This window comes from Octopus bimaculoides, chromosome 5 (genome assembly GCF_046866305.1).
Source record: "Octopus bimaculoides isolate indiv1 chromosome 5, ASM4686630v1, whole genome shotgun sequence".
Classification (NCBI taxonomy): Eukaryota; Metazoa; Mollusca; class Cephalopoda; order Octopoda; family Octopodidae; genus Octopus; species Octopus bimaculoides.
In genome coordinates, this window is record NC_142932.1 from 87,171,537 (window position 1) to 87,196,579 (window position 25,043).

The 25,043-nt window shown below is 38.2% G+C and overlaps 1 protein-coding gene across 3 annotated transcripts in view; it reads left to right on the top strand.

The window, feature by feature from the left end:
- LOC106876066 (chitotriosidase-1) overlaps window positions 1-25,043 on the top strand; it is a 36,963-nt gene that overhangs the window by 6,297 nt on the left and 5,623 nt on the right. For 2 of the 3 annotated variants that reach the window (XM_089352530.1, XM_014924473.3), the window contains 7 exons: window positions 2,894-3,086; window positions 8,108-8,360; window positions 10,579-10,694; window positions 12,226-12,352; window positions 15,311-15,502; window positions 16,004-16,120; window positions 21,963-22,111. In XM_089352530.1, coding sequence (XP_089208656.1) covers window positions 2,894-3,086; window positions 8,108-8,360; window positions 10,579-10,694; window positions 12,226-12,352; window positions 15,311-15,502; window positions 16,004-16,120; window positions 21,963-22,111 — 1,147 coding nt within the window. Of the gene's footprint in view, window positions 1-2,893; window positions 3,087-8,107; window positions 8,361-10,578; window positions 10,695-12,225; window positions 12,353-15,310; window positions 15,655-15,895; window positions 16,121-21,962; window positions 22,112-25,043 lie in introns of all 3 variants that reach the window. The other variant, XR_016241941.1, reaches the window with a different exon arrangement.

The following is a 25,043-nucleotide window of genomic DNA, read 5'->3' on the forward strand; positions in this document are numbered from 1 at the left end:
AAATATATATATATATATATATATATATATATATATAAATATATATATATATATTTATATATATATATATATATGTGTGTGTATATATATATATATATTTATATATATATATATATGTGTGTGTGTATATATGTATATATATATATTTATATATATATATATATATTTATATATATATATATATATGTGTGTGTATATATATATATATATTTATATATATATATATATGTGGTGTGTGTATATATGTATATATATATATTTTATATATATATATATATATATATATATATATATATATGTATATATATATATGTATGTGTGTGTGTGGTGTGTGGGTACGTGTGTGAGTGCTTGTGCGTATGTGTGAGATTTACGTTGGGATACGAACTAAGAGCGTGTGAACTGATCGAAGGTCAACATGAGAAAGGGAAAAGTGAGGAAAAGGTATGATAGAATTAGCCTATCAATAACAACAAGAGCCAAAACGAGCAGTTAGACAAGCGGCAAGAAGAAAGATAGAGAGAGGTAAAAGTTACGTAACAGAGAGGGCAGGTAACAAGAAGGGAGAACGTCAGTTAGGTGGGGGAACAAAGAGGTTGCAATAAGGTAAATTTAGAGTTCTCACAATGCGACATTTACAATGAGACACGTTACCAGATGTCCTTACAGTTTCGGACCCGAAACTGTAAGGACCTCTGGTAACTTAACTGGCGAAAGAAGGCCACGAATGAAACGTCCTTTTTTCCCTGACCTCTAATTGTTGTTTTACCTGTCCGCTTTTGTATCGTCTATCTGTCCGGATGTTTTATTGGCCTCTATTGCGTGTTTGTTCCATTTTTTAAAAATATTTATATATACATATAGCGGGCGTACGTACACTTTTGCTCCCCTTATAGTATACATATATATAAATATACGTTATTTACATTATTTACATTTGACGGATATTTGTCCTCATCTTGTTTGTTGTTGACACAACGTTTCGGCTGATATACCCTCCAGCCTTCATCAGGTGTCTTGCGGAAAGTTCGAACCTGGGTTCTCATTCCTAAGGTTATAAGGTATTTTTCGATGTTGTTATTGTTGTTGTTGTTGTTATTATTATTATTATTATTATTATTATTATTCAGGTCACTGCCTGGAATCGAACTCAGAATCTCGGGGTTAGTAGCCCACGCTTTTAACCACTACGCCATATGCCCGTAGTGGTTAAGAGCGCGGGCTGCTAACCCCAAGATTCTGAGTTTGATTTCAGGCAGTGACCTGAATAATAATAATAATAATAATAATAATAATAATACTGATAGCAACAATAATAATAACAACAACAACAACATCATCGAAAAATACCTTAGGAATGAGAACGCAGGTTCGAAATTTCCCCAGGACAGTCTTGGAAGCGTTTTAAAGAGTCATTGGCGCTGGGTCTCTCTTACGAAGAGGAGATGGTAAAAATGAGTGCTATATTTTGGACCAGGGTGGAGATAACTGCATTATTCCTGTACTATATTTCTTTTAAAATGACTTGTTGCTCTTTTGTGATACTGTTTTCTTCTAAAACATTTATACACACATTGAATTACAATAAATCAGTGATTATTAAAATACATTTACAGTTTTCAAAATTTAAATGAATCTACAAACAGAATTTAATTTGTTTATGAATGACTGTTTTCAAACTGATGATCGCTCTGGTCCAGGCCCTGCTGATAACGTAAAGCAGTGGAACATAAACGTCAACAAACATTTCGTTCGGTATTTGCACGCATTTTCGTTCAATGGCAACAGACAATTTGTCTACTGTTACCGGTTTTGTACCAGAAGATTTATCTTTAAATATTCCCATAAGAAAATTTAGTGGCATGAGGTTCAGTGTACGCAGGGGACATTCTACTGAACCTTTTCGTCCAATCTACCTGTTTGGCAAAATCTCATTATGGTAGACTCTTACATTACCACAGCAAGTTCACGTAAGTGGAACCAATCACAATACCATAAAATGATAGAGTCAATCCTTTTGATGACAAGCCACACCATGTTCCACCGTAAGAAGCAGACTCTCAGGCCCCCTGTAGGTGTAATTATGGCAGTTAATTAAGCCATTTAATTGAAATGTAACCTCAACATTCTAAACAATATATGTTGGAAAGTGGTGCATCTTCTACACGTCTTACCACTACCACTGGTAACACTTCACTCTTCGATCTGAGTCCTCTTCATTGAGAGCATAGACTGTTCTTATTATTTTTGAAATGTAGCTATTCCAATGTCGGCGCTTCAAAATATGATGGACATTTAATGACTCTGAAATTCCTATCTTACGACTCTTGTTGCGCAGATTTTCTTGAGCTCTGGCAATGCGTTTCTCGTACCCTTTCTTGCTCTTTGACGCCTGTCTTCAAGAGTGTGAATGTAGATATTCTTAACAGTTCCATTTGCTTCAAACGTATCTTTAATACGAAGGATGATAAGTCGTGTAGGAGGATTTTTTTGAAATTCTTTCCTAAACTGATTTTGCACTTCGACTGCGTGTCCAAACTTCCAGTTGCACTTTAGGACAAATTTCCTTCGTTGAAAGCTTTCCTAGTTTCCGTCATTATTTTTAATGAATTAAATCTAAAAAGAGTTAAAAATTAATTGAATAATCAGGTATTAAAATGTGTATGCATTTTGAGCGGCACACACACACACACACACACACACACACACACACACACTCTGAAGCAACAAAGTGGCTCAGGAGTTTCGTGCATTAGTACTAATCAAACGAAACTCTCGAGCCTTGAGTCACTCTGTTGTTTCTGCTAAATATCAATAAAAATATATATATACTCATGTTTTGACTTCTATTTTCCATATATATATACTCATATATGAATGTATTATTTTACAGACACATCAGAGATGCGACGTTGGTGTTTTTACACAAACTGGGCTCAGTACCGCAACGATGAAGTGAAATTCTTTCCTGAAGATATCGATCCAACATTGTGCACACATATTTCTTATGCATTTGCTAACATCGTCGATAACGCATTAGTTGCGTACGAATGGAATGACGAAAACGGCGAGTGGTTAACCGGAATGTGAGTTACTTATAATATATATTTTTTATTGTGATAATACATAGGAAACACGCAACCAATTAAATCCAACAAGAACTCAGTATTTATAGAAACTTTCAAAATACTAATATGGTCCAAGAATAAGAATCTTAGCTTTCTTTGGACCAGACTCCCCAGCAAAGAACCGAGTGAATCATAAACTAGTGTTAAAAGCAAGGAGAAAACTATATTTAATGAATGTTACGATCGGTTTCAGTGTTCAGTTGAAGTTACCATGTGAATCTTCAGAAGCCATTCCAGGAAAGACCTTCATAGACCTAAGTCTTGTTATTTATCTAACCCATGTTCTGACAATATGTGATGTCTGAGTGCAACTGGTTAGCATACTTGGATAAAATATCATCATTCTTGAAAGAAGATTGTGTTGGGACTTTTTTGAAATCGTGAAACAGTAGACTTCAAAGAAACTCATAATGATTTGCTTCGGTAAATAGTCGTTTGTTTGCAAATTGAATCGGTCTAGCAAAGAACTGGATAAACACAGAGGAATGTAACAACATGAAGTTCAATGTGTTGAACAGAGTTGGGTATGATGGTATTGGTGCAGAATACTTCTTGTAACACGCTATAGAACTGTGGTGTACATCACTGTTATTAATTAAGTTATTGGTTCTAAGAGAGAGAAAACAAAATCAAATACAGGGTATTTGTATTCCGAACAAATGTTTAAAACTAGAAAATGTAAACCATCGAGACAAGTTTTTCACAGCCTAGTTATCTCCATAAACTATAGCAATCGAAAGGAATAGATTAGAGGGGAAACTAGTTAGCAAATTAGAAGAGGCGATTAGAAGGGCATCGCATCCGATGTGTTAGCGGCGAGAATGGCCCTTGACCATTTCTTCGAAGCGAAACACGAAGGTTGCGTTGTCAGAGCTAAGGCCCGTGCGCTTAAACATGAAGGAACTAAAGCTGTTCGACGGGCCCGAACGATGGAGACGCGACATGGTGACAAAACCATGATCAGGTCTTTGACGGATCGGGCGCGAGACAGGCGTGTATTATTCGGCTCCCAGCAGATGTGTGCAGCTTTTCAGCAGCACTTCGTGTGGCTGTTTTGGGAGGGCGAATGGGTCGACGATGGTAGTGGACTTTAGTTCGTACCTAGACGGCTTGCCGCGGCTCTCAGCAGCTTACGCGAAGTTATGTGAAAAGTCGATAGCGGCCGCTAAAATTCGGGAGACAATGAGCGATTGCACAAGTCGCAAATCGTCCGGTTTGGATGGCCTGCCCTATAAATTCTATGTATTCATGCCAGATCTGTTTGGCGACCACTTGGCAGACGTCTACCGCAACTGGCAACACAACTGTAGAATTCCTAGCGCTGTTAACCGAGGTATGGACACTGCTGAGGAAGGGCGACGGCAATGGAGACGTACTAGGGAATTTTCGGTCCATAAGTCAGCTAAACACAGTTCAAGATTTTGGCCAAGGTGTTAGCATAAAGTTGGCACTGGCCTGCTCGCAGAAGCGCAAACGTGCGCAATCCAGAGCAGGTCTATTCGCGACAGCTTCCACATTATGCGATACATCATAGAGAGGGCTGGAACCAAAGCTGGCTTCGGGGGGTGTTCTGATCAATTTGGATCACTCGAAAGCATTCAGTAGGGTCAACCATTGCTACTTAGAAGCCGTCCTCAAAGCTATCCTGAAAGCAGGCGGTTTCGGACCCGTTTTCAGTGGCTTGATCGCTGCAATGCACAGCGGCACCTATTCACTGGTCAAGGAAAACCGTCACCTATTGGATCCGTCTGGCATCGCACGCTCGGTTCGTCAGGGCTGTCTGTTGTTGCCTCTAACGTACATATTGGCACACGAGCCACTGCTGCAAAAGGTGTAACAGTTAGGGGGCATCCCTTTCGAACTGGGACACGGAAGGACAGTGACGGCATACACAGACGACATCACCGTCATAGTATCAGACGCTTCCGAAGTGGAGACGGGAGGCACCATCCTAAAGGAATATGAGTCGGTTGCAGGCGCCGACAAATCGGTGGGTTTGCGGTCGGGCTCATGGAGAGGCAAGTTGATGCTATCGGACGGCGTTGTCTGACGCTGGACCGACGGACCAGTTTGGTCCAGACCTCCAGGTTGATAAGAACTGGGATGAGGTGGTGAACAGGGCGGCCAGTCCATACCCAGAAATGGGCTGAGAGGAAGCTGACCCTGGAAGGTCGGGTAGAGGTGGCGAATGCCTGTATCGCCTCCGTTATCATTTATCGCCTGACTGTTGTGTTTTGTCCCGGTTACTGCTTGACCAGGCTGGAACATCTCTTATTTGAATTCTTGTGGGAGGACGCGTTCTAATGGTCAGGCGGTCAGTCTGTTGCCAGCATCCTCTGAGTGGCGGATTAGGTATGCCGCGGCTCCTAATGTGCAGACACGCTCTTGGGTTACGCTACCTGCAACGATTTCTGGACGATGAGCGTGTGTGAGCTCCATTTATGAGGCTTGTCTTTCTGTAGCTTGTTTCCTTGACGGAGCTGCAATCCCGGATGAAGAAAAGACTGAGACTTGGCACCTGGCACCTAGAATATCTTCAGGCGACCACAGCCCTCTACCAGTCGGGCAATGGGATCGGTGGATATTCCGCTTTAAAAATTTATAGAAGATTAGTGGCGGGGAAGTGCGATGACGTTCTCGAGGAGACCCTGGGCATTGACGAAAACGAACTGGCAAGTTTGTTCCGGAGGACTTTCCGGTCGGGAACTATCAGGGATAATTTCCAAATGCCCTTGGTCTGGCAGTGCTAACGGGGGACGCTACTGGTTCGAGATAAACTCTACAAGCAAGCACGGATTTGCTGTCAGGCGGGCTTGTCCGAGGTTTGCGCAGAGTGACGAAACCGTTTTGCACGCACTCTTTCACTGTCCGAGCATACTGACTTGTGTGGTTATGTCCAACAGCTGCTGTCACGAGTGGGACAGATTCGTCTATCGGCCGGGTCTGTAGTGATGATTACCACGCCGCCCTCCTTAACTTTTTTCTTTAAGTCTTTCTGTACTATGTATATCTCCCTTCCTTTTCATTGTATACCGTAATACTTTCTTTTTGTTGCTTATTTTGTTGCTTATTTAAATATTTTATCATTCCATTATATGTAATCCACCGCACTTTATGTCTTTGTATTGATCCCCTCATCCGTCGTCCTGGTGGCAAATAAATGAAATTATTATTATTATTATTAAAGCGGCGAGATAGCAGAATCTTTAGTACGCCAAGCGAAATGCTTAGCGGCATTTCGTCCGTCCTTACAGTTTGAGTTCAAATTCCGCCGAGTCGACTTTGCCTTTCATCCTTTCGGAGTCGATGAATTAAGTACCAGTTGAACACTTGGGTCAATGTAACCGACTCATCCCCTCCCCCAAAATTGCTGCCCTCATCGTAAAATTTGAATTATTATTATTATTATTATTATTATTATTATTATTAAGGCAATGAGCTGAAAGAATCGTTAGCACGCCGGTCAAAATGCTTAGCGGCATTTCGTCCGTCTGTACATTCTGGGTTCAAATTCCGCTGAGGTCGATTTTGCCTTTCATCCTTGCAGGGTCGATAAATTAACTACCACTGAAACACTGGGGTCGATGTAATCGACTAGTCCCCTCCCACCAAATTTTATGCCTTATGCCTTTAGTAGAAAGGATTATTGTTAAGGCGGCGAGGTGGTAGAATTGTTAGCACGCCGAGCGAAACGCTTAGCGGTATTAACCCGTCGCTACGTTCTGAGTTCAAATTCCGCAGAGGTCGACTTTGCCTTTCATCCTTCCAGGGTCGATAAATTAAGTACCAGTGAAGTACTGGTGTCAATGTGATCGACTGTTCTTCTCCCCACAAAATCCAGGCTTTGTGCCTATAGTAGAAAGGATTATTATTATTATTATCAAGACAGTGAACTGGCAGAATCGTTAGCGCGCCGAGCAAGAAGCTTAGCAGTTTTTCGTCTGTTGCTACGTTCTGAGTTCAGAGTCCGCCAAGGTCGACTTTACCTTTCATTCTTTCGGGGCCAATAAATTAGGTAGCAGTTGAGTACTGGGGTAGGTGTAATCAACTTACCCCCCCCCCCCCCCACCACCACCACAAAATTTCAGGCCTTGTGCCTATAGTTGAAAGAATTATTATTAATAAAAGGCAGTGAGCTGGCAGAATTGTTAGCACGCTGGACGAAATGCTTAGCGATATTTCGCCCGTCGCTACGTTCTGAGTTCAAATTTCATCGAAGTCGACTTTGCCTTTCAACCTCTCGGGTTGATAAAATAAATACCAGTTGAACACTGATGTCGATGTAATCGACTTATCCCTTCTCCCAAAATTGCTACTTTTGTGGCAAGATTTGAAACCGCGGTATTTAGTCTGTCGCTATGTTCTGAGTTCAAACTCCACTGAGGTCGACTTTGCCTTTCATTCTCTCTGAGTCGATAAAATAAGGACTAGTTGAGTACTGGGGTCGATATGATCAACTGTACCCCTCCCCCAAATTGTGCCTATAGTAGAAAGGATTATTATTATTATTATTATTATTATTATTATTATTATTATTATTATTATTATTATTATTAAGGCGACGAACTGGCAAAATCGTTAGGTTTCGGGGTCGATAAAATAATTTGAGTACTGGGATCGATGTAATCGACTTACCCTTCCCCTAAAAATGCTGGTCTTGTGTCTATAAATGAAATGATAATAATGATTATTAACTACAATGTTGCTGTTTGAAGAACATATATGTTCTTCAAAATCAAGAGTTTTGATTAACACAAGCTTCATGTCATGTTTTGAGATGACTCCAGTGAATTATTGGCGTATATTTTATTGAAGAACTGAAGAACAAAATCGTCCAAGACGGTATTTGAACCTATTATCGAGAGACTAGAAAATGTTGTAATATATTTAGTAAGGTGATTAACTATAGAAGCAACCATCGTTATTGTCATTCTTATTTGAAATGATACGAAATTTCACGCATATTCTATTTCGAACAGGTACACCAGAGTTAACAATTTTAAATTGAAGCATAAGAACCTGAAAACAATGTTGGCTGTCGGCGGTTGGAATATGGGTTCTCTTCCATTTACCCTTGTAATTTCTAGCAAAGCCAATAGAAAAAAGTTCATCGAAGACGTAATTACATTCCTTCGCAAAAATAACTTTGATGGTTTAGATATCTGCTGGATATTTCCGACAAAAAGAGGAAGTCAATCAGATGACAAAGAAAAATTTGGCGACTTACTTAAGGTGAGTTAGAGACTTTCTTTATTTTAATAAAATAAAAATAATAAGCCGCAATTCCGAAAGGTTGAAAGACAAAGTCAACATTGGTGGCATTTGAACTAAAAACTTGAAGATCCGTGGGAAAATGACGATATGCATTTTGTAACGATTATGCAAGTTCGCAGCCTTACATTTCCTGTAGATATCGGTTTCAAATTTTTGGTACAAGGCCAGCAATTTCGGGGGTGGGGTGAGTCGATTACATCAACCTTAGGACTTAACTGGTACTTATTTTATCGACCCCGAAATGGTAAAATGCAAAGTCAGCCTCGGCAAAATTTGAATTCAGAACGTATAAACGAACAAAATGTCGCTATGCTAACGATCTGCCAGCTCACCGCCTTAGCACTTATTTTTAATAATAACGGTAATTAAAAAAATAACTTAAATAGTCTTGTCAAATATTTATAGGAACTTACTAGATTCAACTTTACCCTATGTTTGCTCACTTCTCTAGTTTCTTTTCAAAATGTTGAGAGATTAGATTAATATTTCCGTTTTGTCCACCCAATACTATCTTTAGTGTCTGCCACCAAGCCAAGATAAATCAACCACACGTTTTGGCCTAAGGATGATAGTGAAGAAATCTCTCAACTCATTTAATCAAATTTTGCAATAACTCCATGGGCTGCATATTCCGAATACTTGATAGGTAAGGGGGTTATATTTCCATAATCCCCAAGTCTGGTCTTGTCATAGACATATGCAGTAGGATGATCAACAGGTCACCATCGCACGTATAGTTGCAGCCACAACTGGTTTGTCGGTAGCTTATCTAATCAGGAGATATATATAAGAGAAGTGCAGTTTTCAACATTGTCTGTCATTTTAGAGGAACAAGAAAGCAAGAACCTGGAGTTTATTTGGAGTTTGAAAGAATATCTAAAATAAAATGATAATTTATTTTAAGCATAATTTTTAAAAAATTAATAATTTTCTTTTTAAATATAAACAAGTGATAGAATCAATCTATTGCCTCTACATTTGACCGTTGAGTGCCTCCTTTGCATTGATCCTGGATCTGCTTGTAGATTCACTGTCACAAATGTTTAAGAGTTCCAACTTTTACTTGGGTACATTTAGAGGTGTCTCCGCCAGCCAGAAAGCATTCAAGCTAAATCTTCGGTGTGAGGATAATTTCTTCCTTTCCTTCCATGAGGCTTGGAGGCCCTAAAGAAGGTCTTAGACGTCGCCTTTCCTCCTCTGACTAAATCATTTCAAAATATGGATATATCATCCAAAACTGTTGTTCAAATATATTTTGCTGTAATTGCCATAAAACAAGATACATTTTGGTTTTCTCAGATTTGTATCTTATAATTAATAAAACTTTCCTTATATTTCTAACGTCAGTTACTTAACCTGGCTTCAGACATTGATTGCGCATTTGAATTTCATAACCGTCGATTGTCATTCACAGCCAAACTTTAAGTATTGTACTACAATCTATTTCTTGAAACCTATTGATATTTTCATAATTAACCCTTTGCCTGCCCAAAGTAGTTACATAATTTTTTTCTAAACGTCCATGCTTGTTTTTAAAAACAAGTTAGTCTTCTTTCATACGTTCTGGCTAATATAAAGGCTTCTTTTCATAAGTCCTAAGTTACTCTAGAGGCTGAAAAAATTGAGAATGTGTATCATATATGGTGTATGGAAGCGAGGGAAATATGCTCTGCGTGTCACATATGATGCACAGGACAGACAAAGAGTTAGAGGCGATGTAATTATTTTTTTTTCAATGATATTCAATAGCTTTTAATGACTCCATCAGTGACCAAACATTTGTAGTTGGAGGAAAAAAGTAGATGGTGGGGTGGGTGAATTTCAGACGGTTGCTGTGTTTATTGTGGGGTTTGACTCAAAGACACGATAAAAATGATGAGGGATAGGTGAAGTTGGGTGAAAAGAGTAGTTCCGAAGATAGTTCAAAAGAGCAGAAACCATTGTAGCAATAGTGCAAGTGGCATCAAGAGGAAACTATGTGGATCAGTGGTCGTAATATGTTGGTTACTAAATTACTGAGCCTGAAAGGAATTCTTTGCAGGTGGTTTAGTCTGTCTGTATGTGTGAGTGAGTGATTGTGTGTGAGTGAGTGACTCTGTGTGTGTGTGTGTGTGTGTGTGTGTGTGTGTGTATACACATTAATTGTCTCATTAATTAAAAACGTTTCTAATTTCAGGAAATGAAAGATGCGTTTAAGAATGAATCAAAAGAAAAGGAACTCCTTCTCGGAATTATTGTAGGGTCTGAAAAAACATTGATAGATGAAGCCTACGATATTGATGCTATAAATAAGTATGTGAAACTCTATATAAATTGCCTGTTTATACCTCACCAGGGAATGGAAGGACGTAAAATATGTTCAGGTTATATACATAAATCCAGAGTTAATCATCACCCCCCCCAACACACACACAAAGTAAGTAGGTGAGGGCTAGAAAAGCTCAATATAGAAAACATATAGTGGCGTTCAAATGAATTTGAATTCAAACTCCAAATTCTTCATTCAGGGCACTTCAAGTCCCAGAGCATTCCCTATACATTATCCTGATTGTGAGGGTACTCCCTACAACACTAACCACGGTGTTCATGAATTATGTTGCAGGAAATCGCTCACAATTCCACACCATTAAAATACCTAATTACTCAATAGGTTCTTTGACGTAATCTTCTCTTGTAAACATAAATATTATTGCACATTTGCTTATTATGTAAAATCGTTAAAATTTCTCTTAGTTGTGACTAAATATCTTTACTCGTTATTTAAGTTGCAAAGCATCATATTACTTTCTCCTCATAGCATATTTTCTTTCTCTCATCATATTTTTCACCTCTATCACCACACCTCAACTACTTTACCTCAACGCTTATCTCTCTCCGCCTTTTTGTCTGGACAATTGACATGCCCAACTGCTTTATTGTTTGCTCGTGACGTATGCTTTCGACAGGCTAGTTTTAATTTTATCGTTTCTTCTCTCTCTCTCTCTCTCTCTTTTTACTTCTCTCCCTTCCTTTTTCATCTCACGGGTGTTCTTCTTCCACTTATCCTGGTTCTTAAAGTTTCATTCCACCTCCTTTCTGCTTTCAACATGTTATATTTTCTGGCACTACTGTATGAACTACAATTGAAAATCTTCTTTTTTGATGAGGGAAACTGGACTAACTGTGATATATTCATGTGACTGGTCACTTATTGCATACCTATAACTTTTTACATTTATCATCTGCAAATTATGATCATTACATAACTCTGGGCTTCCTGAAGCAGTTGTCGGGTAAAGGCATTACATAATTTCGTTATTTTTAATCCTGTATTTTTTGTGTTCTATGTAAACATACATCAAACCTAACTGTGTTTATCTACATTACTACCTCTCTCCCTTCCTCTGTCTTTCTGCCTCCACTCTCTCTTCCTCTGTCTTTCTGCCTCCTCTCTCTCTTTCTTTCTGTCTCCTCTCTCTCTCTTTCTGTCTCCTCTCTCTCTCTTTCTGTCTCCCCTCTCTCTCTGTCTGTCTCCCTTCTCTCTCTCTGTCTCTCTCACTCTCTCCATACACACACACACACACAAGCATGGCTGTGTGGTAAGAAGTTTGCTTTCCAACCATATGGTTCCGGGCTCACTCCCACTGCGTGACATTTTGGGGAAGGGGAAGTGATAAGATGAGAAGAGGAAGTGGAAGTGATAAACTGGGACTAAAATTCAAACAGAATTTCAATAACCATCAAATAGATTCAATTAAAGAATAAAAATTAACGAAATTTAAAGTTAGAATTCAAATAGAATTTGACTAAAAACAATAGCTTTTCTTTTCCTTTTCATTTCCAGATCTGTTGATGTAATATCAATTATGTCGTACGACTTTTATTCACCTAAAGATGCTGAGTATGCGATGCACCCCAGTGCTCTTTACTCTGGTACCTTCACAACTGGGGTGGACTACGAAAGAAGTGTCGTAAGTATGGCTTGTCAACGCATCAAGTTCTAATATATTTTATATTCAAAATGACAAAAAGGAAGGAACGTTATCTTTTATTTATCATTTACTTTTCCCAGTTATTAGGCTGAAACAAATTATAGATTTGTCGGACTAAAAAATACTTTAATGCACCGCCTTGAAAGGCTTTTTAGTCGAACAAATCGACCCCAGCACTTATTTTTTTAAAGCCTGATACTTATTCTCTTGGACTCGTTCGCCGAACCGCTAACCTGCGGGGACACAAACAAACCAACATCGGTTGTTAAGCACTGGTGGGTGAACACACACACACACACACATACACACATGATAGACCAGACTTATTTCAGTCTCTGATTACCAAATCCACTACAAAGCTTTGGTAGAAGACATTTGCCCAAGGTGCTGCACCGGAACCATATGATTGTGGAGTAGACTTATCACACAACCACACATGATTGACTTTTTAAAATCGTTAGTCATTCTTGGTCTTGTCTTCGGAATCGGTTTTGATAAGGTAGTGAGTTGGACAAAGTTGACCTTTTCATTTCTTGTTGCGGTGTGGGTTCATTTAGTCTCATAAATTTTGTCTAAATATTCTTCGAACATATCCACATCTACTCCTCGTAGATCTCAAAGGCCCTTTGGAAAGGTATTGAAAAATTGTGGGCCTTTGAACTTTTAACTGTTACAGTATAGGATTCTTACTCTGGAAAAAGAGGGTAGTATCTTTGGTAGTATGCAGTGGCGTCCAGTCCTGTGATTGGTGCAATTTTCAATCCCAAAGCGGGTGGAAAACCTTCGTATTTTCTCTCTAAGGGGTCGACCATCAGTTCTTTTAGCCTCCCTCAGTAACCCATCTGTTGCATCGAAGCATTTATTTTTGGTGTAATGGCTTTGGATTGCCTTGATTTCTGCTGTTAGTTTAACGTTTTTTGGCGACCATAATAGGGAGCAGTAATCCATGTGGTTGAGAACGAATGTTCTCCATAAATATGGTTTCCTTTTTTCACGTTCTGAATGGGCTCAGAATCTAACTCGCCAGTCGCTTGCACATTGTTGCCATCTTACACGGAATGATGCATCACCACTCATATAGATTCTCAGGTCACGCACCGATTCTGATTCCAGGATTGCAATACCCTTAGTCTTGTGCATTCTAATTGCAATCTGTTTGTGGGTCGAAGTTTTTCAGTATTGAACTACATGTTTTATTCAGTCCACTAGTATATTTCATTTAGATCTTTCTGTAGCCTTGAGTTATCAACAAGATCCTTTACTTTTGTATCATCAAGAGAGCTAGTAAGAGTGGCTGACTGTATGACTGAGGGCATGTCTGAGAGTAGTGGTCCCTGTACAATTCCATGATGGGCTCCACTTAGAATTGATTAGCTCCTCATAGAGAGCACAATTGGCTGCAAAATTTTTAAAAGTCATGCATCTACTCCTCTATTTTTCCAACGATACCAAGGTCACGCAGTTTGGGATATATATATATATATATATATATATATATATATAAATTATTTATATTATTATATGATTGAACGTCACGCATCCTCTTCCAAGTAAGTTTTACCTTAATAATTCTGATGCGCACTCTACTATTTTTTTTACTTTTTCGCTTTTTTCTCTCTTCCTTTCTCCCTTTCTCCCCTTCTCCCCCTCCTGTTTTTTCTCATTTATCCTATCTCCATTTTTCCTCTCCCCTTCACATTTCTCTGTTTGTCACTCTCTCTCCCTCACTCTTCCTCCCTTGCTCACGTGGCTCCCACGTGACCATCGGCCATCTTTCTTCTCCTAACTTGTGTTTCTTTCTCTCCGTTGTAGCTGGATCAAAGAAGCCGTGTTCTTGTCTGTCTCCTGTCCAAGCTTGATTTACGCCACCACAACCTAGTTTAGGTTTAGCAGCCCTTCTTGTTTGTTTTCACTCTCCTGTTTGTGTTACCAATTTTGACCCTCCGCAAAAACCCAAATTTGATTTAATTTGCTTTGCAGGAGCAACTGTTTTATCGAAAGCGTATCTTGTTAAATGCTCGAAATACGAGAGTAGAAAAACAGCCAAAAACTGATGAAGGGTCGTTTTTTGTGTTGTTTGTTTTGTTTTCCATTTGTGTCTTTCGTTGTTCGAAAAAATAGTTCATATTCCATGTACTCGTACTTCGTATATTTTTGTTGTACACGTGTCGCGACGTCCTGTGCCCACATATGCATATATATATATATATATATATATATATATATATATATATATATACGTATAGATGTATGTACATATACGTATGTATATATGCATATATTATATGATTGAACGCCACGCATCCTCTTCCAAGTAAGTTTTTTATATATATATATATATATATATATATATATATATATATACATATATATATATATATACATTGATCATACAACAAATCACTGAAGATATATCACTGTAGATATTACTCTGGATCTAGCCACTTCTTGGGTTTGGCCAAATAACATTTTGTCGGAGATGAAAGTAAAGTATAATTTCCATCCTGAGTAATCACCGCATTATCCTTCCATACCATAATGGAAACGATAACTAGGATCCATACTAAGTAACGTGAACAATATTTCGTTATTGCAGTGAAAAATGGTGACATGAGTATTTTTTTATATATACAAACGGTCTCATTTGAAAGTTTGCTGTGTTTTACTATACAATCTGCGCCTCTGCTTCATGTTCGTCCACACAGCTTCGTAATAGTCTCGTTTATTCGCGCATTTCTGTTTTCCCAACCGCCACCGCCCCACTCGAGACGCCCGCAGTCCATTGATGCCTTGTTGGCCGATACCATCTCTGGTACTTTGTTGCGCCCTTCAGTTCTGAACTCCCCACCTTCCAATGGTCGTTTTCATATTCTCCGCATAAATACCAGAATTTTATTCCGAATCTTGCCTCACGTGTGCACTAATTTATATTTGCAGAACTTTACAGCTTCTTACTGGAACAGTCTTGGTGTTCCTAAGAAAAAGATTAATATCGGTATACCATTTTATGGTCGCAGTTTTCTCATTGGGTCGCATAGCCCTCAGAACATAAAAGAAGGTCTTCCTTCTTTCGGTGAAGGAACTAAAGGAATATATACAAAAACCAAAGGCTTTCTAGCTTACTACGAGGTAAAGTTCTACATTAATTTCATTACTCTAGTAGGATTTTCTCCAAGTTAGGTTAAGCTAACGTTTTTTGTAGATAAATTTACAAATTCTCTATAAGAAATTACATTCAGTTTCACTGAGAAATAATTCTAAAGTTAAAGCCTATGCTATATGTGTGTGTATGAATGCCAACATATTTTGATTTTACCAGTGTTTACTTCTCGGCATGTTTCACCGATTGGATTGCCAAAAATATATGAATATCCGGAATTTTTCATCTAGTAGTGTAAGTTTGACATTGAGCAGTCGAAGTTTGATCAATTCATCTTTGGTGCTATCTTTCTCTTGTTTGATATTTTTAGCATTTTTAATACACCTAGAGCCAGGCAATTTATTTATTAATTACATGGATAGCTTTTATTGATAGAAACTTTCAGCTCACTGTAATATATATCTGAAACAGTTGTATTTATATTTAGCATGTGTTTTTTAAAATCTTGTTATTTGTTTTTTGCTTCACAGACATGTGAGCTTTTAAAAAGCTCAACAAGTGTTTTCATGGAAGACAGAGGAGTCCCCTTTACTGTCGTGGACAATGATTGGATTGGTTACGAAAACAACCAGAGTGTAGCATTGAAGGTTTGTACATAGTTTTATAAGAGCACATTTAAAACTAGAGTTAGTCCAGAATTTCTGTTGCGATACTTCAATATTAAGTTTGTAATTCACAATACTTGAATCATAAGAAGATCTAACTTCAGAAAAACTGTGTGCAAATGTGTGAAGGATTTCCCCCTTTTCAAAGTGTAGATACAAACTATATGTATATATGGTGGTGCTCCAGCATGACCACAGCCGCATGGCTGAAACAAGTAAAAGTGTGTGTGTGTATATATATATATATATATATATATATATATATATATATATATATATATATATATATATATATATATATATATATATATATATATATATATATATATATATATATATATATATATATATATATATATATATATATATATATATATATATATATATATATATAAAGGTGAGCTGGCAGAAACGTTTGCACGCCGGGCAAAATGCTCAGCGGTATTTCGTCTCCCGTTACGTTCTGAGTTCAAATTCCGCCGAGGTCGACTTTGCCTTTCATCCTTTCCGGGTCGATAAATTAAGTACCAGTTACGCACTGGGGTCGATGTAATCGACTTAATCCCTTTGTCTGTCCTTGTTTGTCCCCTCTGTGTTTAGCCCCTTGTGGGCAATAAAGAAATAGTATATATATATATATATATATATATTAATTATTACAATTAAAAGGGTAAAAGATTATCAATTTATTAATAAATTAATAATTTTTACCAAGCCCTTCGGTATGTAAGCACCATTATCGGTGTGGAACTTATTTAAAAGTTCTTATACATTTATAAACAAAATTAAGGGATCAGCAACAAGTTGCTTCACCACATACCGAAGTTCAGAAATAGCAGCTAAAAATGCTGAAACTCCAACAGATAGCAGTTACCCTCAACTCACATAGGTAAAACAAGAAGAAAAATAACGAACTAAACTATAGAGGGTAACTGCTATCTGTTGGAGTTTCAGCATTTTTAGCTGCTATTTCTGAACTTCGGTATGTGGTGAAGCAACCTGTTGCTGATCCCTTAATTTTGTTTATATATATATATATATATATATATATATATATATATATATATATATATATATATATGGGCTTGTATCACTTGTTGCACCAGACCAATACAAGTTTGAATGACAAGAGAATGGGACTGACCCTGCATGAGCCATGTCCGCTATAATAGTATTAATCGTGCCGAGTGTTCAGCAAACCGAGATGGCAGCACCAACACCATCACATGTTCTTTATAAGTCCAGTGGTGCTATGGGAACAGGCAGTAGGGAGAGTAGAGGATGCTACTGAAAGACTTCAGCTTTGACCCTGTCAAAGGGTGAAAAGAAGAAATGTCGGCTATCTTGCCGAACGATCATTCGTCGAAGCAACGGAAGTCTAACATCATATATATATATATATATATATATATATATATATATATATATATATATATATATATATATATATATATATATATATATATATAAACGGGGTGCTTAAAAGTTACTGGCTTTAAGGGTATCGTGAAAGGACTAGTAGAAAGCCCAAACTTCCGAGTTCCTTTACCGGGCTTAGAAAAACTAAAAGACCTTAAGGCTTAGAAAAAACTAAAAGTGTGTGAATCTGAGAGGGAATGTGCTGGATAAAATCATAATTAACTGATCCTCCTGTATTTTCTTTTACCCAAAGCCAGCAACTTTTCAGCATTCCTTGTATATTCAAATATGAATTAGAAGCAACGCTAGTGTTGTGAACAGTTTCGATTACTCATGCAACCTACCGGCGAACAAGCAAAGCACATACATTGAGTATGTGTGATCGATAATGTTTACAACACTAGTGCTGCTTTTAATCCATATTTAAATTTATTCTTACGTTATAATCGTCGTGATATACTAGTAAATGGTTTTTGCACTAATTGTATATAGTCACGGACTGGCGATTCAATTCGCCTGTGACCCGGTTCAAGTACATGATGTTGATAAGTCACAAAAACGGCGAAATTGAGGTGTGTGCAAAACATCAGGTTGTTGATGTTCATTCTGGAGGAGAAACATTCGTAAGACATGAATAAATTCAGTTGTATTTACTACAATTTGCAAGTTTTCAAATTGGAGCTGGTGCTAATTCCACGATACAATACAATGTAAGACAAATGTCATAATGCAGATATAAATCTTGCTGTAGACGTCAATTTCAGCAAACGGTAACAACGATATAAGCTTCATAACAGTTTAAAATAAACGAAGACGAATGTCAAGTGGAGAAGAGGCAAATTGCCTCGGAGCGGTTAAAGCAACTTTGACTTAATAGTCATAATGACTACAATAGTACCAAGTTAAACTCTCATTGCTCTATTAAAAGTGATAGAAGGAGCAGCCGGAAAATACGTTGTCGACAGTTCAACGTCTTCACAGCAACTGACTGAATTTTTAGATTTTCAACGCGTCTCAGACTTGGGTGGAAGTTGATGTTTGAATTTTCGCAAACTATCCTTAACTGGTCAGCGTCTGTCTCAAACAACTAACTCATGCTACAGTGAAAAAAAAAATTATCATATCTTACTGCAAAGTATAAATAAAGATAAAATCAAAATTAAATTTAAAAGTGTGAAATGGTAGACAAGGACATAGATAATATGTATGTGAAATCGGGTGTTGAAACAGATATTGTTACATTTGAAAATGGTCATTTTTTTTTTTTTTGCCAATTAACCACACACACTGTATAGTCGTTCTTCATTTCAGCTTTATTATTACTCTTAGTTTAGAACGCTGCTATTGCGGACAACGCCGAGTTCAAAATCCTAATAGCGCCCTTGGTAAGAGTGACGAGAAATGTGTCCCGCATGTGCAACTCAACGGAATTAAAAGGACAAGTGCAACACTTCATTCTTCGCATGCCAAACGGACAGGATCAAAGTGTACAAAGAAGCCAAGATTAAGTACAAGGCCATCATAGAGAATGATGCAAATGAGATCTGCCCACTATACAGGAGTAAATCCTGGAATGGCATAGAAAGGATTAAGAAGATAGATAAGGTCAATTCATGGTATGACAACCAAAAATTCCAGAGCGTCATGTTTGTCGATGCTACTTCTGGTGGCGAGTTAGCATACCTTTTTAGGAAAACCTTAGATGAATCTACAGATTAAAGTAGTAGAAAGGCCAGGAACCCCCATAAAATCCCTGATCTGTAGAATATATCCATTCGAAAGGCCCCCACATGTACGGATAACAACTGTATATTATGTTGGATAAACTTACAAGTTAACTGCAAGATTTAGAATGTTGTCTATAGCATACGGTGTACTGAGGGACGGTGCAGAAACAGGGTAGCGACATAGATTGAGGAGATAACACATAGCATAGGGAAGCGATTAGGTGAACACTGGCGGGAGCTCAAAAAGGAGAAAGCTCGTTAGTGCTCTACCAACATGCTCAATTAGAACATAGAAGCTCGGTTAATTACATAGAACAGACACGACACTTAGATATACTGTACAGGCTACATACATAGTAATTGACAGACCGAGCCTCAACAGAAAATATGAATGGAACAATAATACTACTCCACCACACTACGCAACATGACGAATAAAGACAGAATGAGGGAAGAAAGAAAATAGACACAGATACAAACAGTATAATATACAGGGTGGCCCAAAAGTGGGTTTACAGTTATCACGTAGGCACTTTAAATTCCTTTTAAAACATTTTATTACATTTAAATTTCTGTCTTACAATTAACTAAATTAGCATAGAATAATGGCTTCATATATTTTTATAATTAAGATCTAAACTGTTAATATATGAATGCGAAAGAGATAGTTGAATAACTGTAAACCTACATTTGGGTCACCCTGTATAAACTCATATACATACACACATACTCATACTTAAGACAGAAAGACAGAATCGACTAAACAGAATAGGAAGATGCGCGTGAGATGGAGAGTCGCTGAAAAGGTCACAGGATGTGTGACGAAAGATTTCAAACTTAGCACACTAAAATGATAATAACAATAAAGCTAAAGTGAAGAACGAGTATATAGTGCATGTGTTTATTTGGCAAAAATAGTGACCAGCCTCAAATATAACTACATAGATAACAGTAATGCTAAAACATAAAGATTGGAAGAAGAAGGAGGAGGAGGAAGAAGTGGAAAAGGAAGTGGAAGATGACAAGGGTGAAGAAGAAGAAGAAGAAGAAGAGGGAAAAGAAAATATAAATGGCGAAGTGGGCTAATAACAAGTAAAACCACTCCGTCACTCGCACCAAAATGATAATGGTGAAGTGAGTAAAGTAATAAGAAAGTTTATCATGACAAAGAGAATGAGGAGGTGATAATGGTGTAGAACTATAAATATACAATAGTAATCCTTTCTACTATAGGTACAGGGCCTGAAATTTTGAAGGAGAGGGATAGTCGATTACATAGACCTCAGTGTTATATATATATATGTATGTATATATATATATATATATATATATATATATATATATATATATATATATATATATATATATTAGAAGAAAAAGGACAACAAAAACCAAGGTAGACTGAGAGTCTCAAGTCATTTAGAATATTTAACAGCTGTTTCTGGGATATCCCAAGTGATAAGTTAGCATCCCCATACACTGGGTATTCCGAGACAATGTATATGTGAAAGTTCTAGACAGGCAATTCACAGATGAGTGGTGGACTTTATTCTCCTGTCTGTATTCTTCTATCTACTGTTTTACTCTTTATTCTATCTATTATTTTATTCATTTGTAAACTGTGAATTCCCTGTCTAGAACTTTCATACATACTCACCTTGTCCCTGTCGCCGAATGGAGATGTTAACCTATCACTTGGGATATCCCAGAAACAGCTGTAAGACATCCAATAATTAATTAATTAATCATATTCACCTTACTCTAATTAAATATTTTAAATATTCTAAATTACTTGAGATACTCGTCCCGCCTTGGTTTTTATTGTTCTTTTTCTCTAATATATACCTGCTAACTCGGAACCTACTACGGATGTCTAACTCCAGCCTCAGCTGTGAACTTAGAACCTAGCGGTCGACAAATTATGGCACTTGCACAGCGTGCCTATTCATTTAGATCACCAGTGAACTAAACCCTCATATTATATATGTATATATATATATATATATATATATATATATATATATATATATATATATATATATATATATATATAAGAAGACACTTGTCCAAGATGCCACACAATGGGACTGGACTCGGGACCATGTGGTCAAGAAGTAACCTTACCACTCAACCACGCTTGTACCTATAAAGCCACGCTTACGCTTTATTTCTTTAATATAGCTGTACTATATACATTTAGAGATATAATGTAATATACAGTGATGTGTGATACAGTGGTACATCAGTACAATGATATGCAGAGGGCTAACAGGCAGCTTTGCTTCAGTACTTTTGGATAAGTATTACAGAAACATATTGCAGGAACACTTTGGAGAGCAGGTAAGTCAGCGAGTCTTAGATATAGGAGTGCTACAAAACAAGAGAAAAGTGTGTAGAGTAGTATGGAGTCTTGTTAACTTAGAGAACGAATCCTGTTGGGGAAAAAAAATAAAGTTGACTCATGCGGGGATTTGAACTCTGGACGTAACGAAAAAAAACAAAACAAACTAAATTTAACACAACTATTTTGTTTAGTACTCTATTATTTGTGTTAATTCAGCAGAGAAAGAAGAAATCAATTTAGATATGAATGGAAAATCTTGTTGATGTGGTTAATAATGTCAATGTGAAACTCAATATTGAAATCATGTTAATTCAAATGGTATTCTTTCCCATAGGCTAATTTTGCCCTGCAAAACGATTACGGTGGTTTGATGTTTTGGTCACTGGATCTGGATGATTTCAAGGGAGAATGCAATGGTGAAAAATATCCGCTTCTTAAAGCTGCTAACATAATTGTCAATAATAATTACACCCTAAATGAAAAGTGAGTCGCTCTACTATTCCTTTCTTTCCCTTTTTTTTTATTTTCTTATTTATTCTGATACATTGGGCTCCAGTTAGATCAGTGGTTCTCAGCCGGAGTCCAAGTGGTGGATATGAAAATTTGTTGTTAAAGTTATGTGCAATAAATTGGTTATTCTTCTACAATATACAATATATTTTAACAATTTTTAATACAATTCCTAATAATATTTAATTATAAAAATATTGAAAGATTTTTAAACATGGGATGATTATGTGGGTTCACCCAAGTAAAAATTGGAATGAAAGATCCATGGGTAAAAATGGTTCTCAACCATTTTTATCCATCGAGTTAGATGATCAAGTTTAATTTTCTCTTTTGGAATTCGATAATGTCAGATGCCAGATCTTATACATATATAAAAGAAAGTTGTCTGTTTGTGTCAAGTTGCTGTCTATACCCGTTAACGAATTTTCGTGAAACTTTGCAAACATGCTGAAGTAACACCCAGTTTGTTACTAAGCTCATTGATGTTTAAGAAAAATATATAATTAGATAGCTAGGGCCCCTGGAAGGGATCCACATATTTAACTAACACATTTTATTTTAACAGCCAAGGGAAATAACCCATTCATTTACCTATATTATTTGGTATAAATCATGTTGAGTATGTTTACTTCTTAGTATTTGAACAGTTAGGGTTATTTTCGCAATTTATCCAGTACAACCCTTAAACAAGTAAATAGCATTTTTCTAAACAATAGATCCACTTATTTCGGTTAGTGACTTATTCATGAATATACCATGAATGACAATGTCTTTCATGACAGTTCAGCCAATTGACAAGCGCTGCATGAAGAACGGTTCTGCTTTTAGACAATTGCACTGTCAACGCAAAGGTTACACCCTATTTACATGAAGGAACACCTTAAAATCTCTCTGTACATCTTGAAAATGGCCAGCGTGTATATGTCACAGAAGACAATGCTCGAAACGTAGTTCTGAATCCACGAGAAACCACTTTGACAGCTTTCTTCAAATTATGTCAATGTGATCTGTTTGCCCGAACACTGTTGTATGTAGAGGTCTCCGTGTACCATACCTGGGAACACAATAGATGGAACAGACGCAAGCAAGGAGCACGCATTGAGGGCTGGGTCTCCTGACAAGGGTAGGGCGCTGGTCCATTTAGACCAGTATAAAGCTTTTGACAGGGTTGACCATCAGTATCTGGTGTCGGTCTTCGCAGCGTTCGGGCTTGACCCTGTCTTCCGCGGATGGATCATTGCTTTATATAGCAACATTGACTCGATCGTTCAAGTGAATTGATTCTTCTCGAAGCAGTTCATCATCAAGCGATCTGTTCGTCAAGAGTGTCCTCTCTCCCCGCTTCTGTATGTATTGGCTCTGGAGCCCTTACTGCGGAAGTTGGAGGGCTTGTGGGGGCGTCCCACGCGATCTAGGTTGCAGTAGGAAGGTTTCGGCGTACGCGGATGACATCACCATCATCGTATCCGAGATCGTACATCTACAGAGGGTAGGCAAAGCCATTAAGGACTACGAGGAAGTGGCAGGAGCAAAAGTTAACCAGGATAAATCAGTCGGCTTGCAACTCGGCACCTGGAGAAGCAAGACGATGCCTCCCAGCCACGTCGTAAGACGTTGGACGGAGGGGCCGGTTAAAATGCTAGGGGTTTGGTTTGGTTTGGTTTGGTTTGGTCCAGACCGCTAGATAGAGAAGAATTGGAGTGAGGTGACGAGCAGGGTGACCCACCTAACTCAGACTTGGTCTGAGCAGTGGCTATCCCTGAAAGAAAGGGTGGAGGTCGCAGGAGTGTTTATCGCTTCTGTGATTACCTACCGCCTAACCGTCATGCCTTGCCTCCTTTCGTGGCTGACCAAGTTGGAGCGTCTGCTCTTTCGCTTCTTGTGGAAGGGTAGAGCTCTTCTTGTAAGGCGCTCTGTCTGCTGCCAGCACCCTCTAAAGAATGGGCTAGGGATACCTTGGCTGTTGATGCGCAGACATGCGCTGAGGCTGAGGCATTTGTGGATCTGCCTGAATGGTGAACATGCGTATTCTCCCTTTGTACTGCCTAAGCTTACTAGTTTGAATGAACTAGGACCGTAGATCAAATGTAGACCAAAGTTGGGTGTTTGGCAAGCGGACTGTCGTCAGGCACTCTTGCTTCTCTCTCGCACGGGCAACGCCAGCAGCGCGGGTTCCACCTCGTCTTTCTATAGAGGGTTGCTAGAGGCTAAGTGTGACGACGTCCTGGGGGAGACTCTAGGCTTCGATGAGGATCAACTAGCCAGCCTGTTCTAAAGGACATTTGGGCCAGGACCCTTGGATAACTTCCAAGGATCCCTGGCCTAGCAGTGTTACCAAGGAGCCTTGCCAGTTCGCGATAAACTTGCAAGCCATGGTGTCCATTGTTCACCCAGGTGCACGCGATTCTGCAATGCCCCAAAATCTCTGAGATGTAGGTTTACATTCAACATCTACTGTCACAGCTGGGAAGAGTACAACTGTCTTCCGAGTCGATTGTAAAGATTGTTCCTCCTTCCTCTTTTAACAAAGAAGGTCAAGGCTTGTTTTCTCGCTGTGGTCGCTGTAACGAAAGAAGTGGTATGGAAGACCCGCGTGAAAGGAATCGTGATATGCACCTTCATCTCTAGCCTTGGATTGATCCATTACCTCATTTACCACCATAAAAGGAAAATAAGGGTGGAGAGAAAATGCCTGTCACCTGATGTATATGGAAAAAGATGGAAGGTTGTGGCGAGTTTGTTGCAAATGAATGAACCCACATAGCATATCCATAAGGTTATACTGCAGGTTACAGTGGTGGCACGGGGCTTGCGGGGTCGAGGCAAAACCCGCCCCACTTCATTGTATGTGTATTTGTTTTGTTTATCACTATCGACCTCTCTCTCATCTGTATCGTCCCCTCTC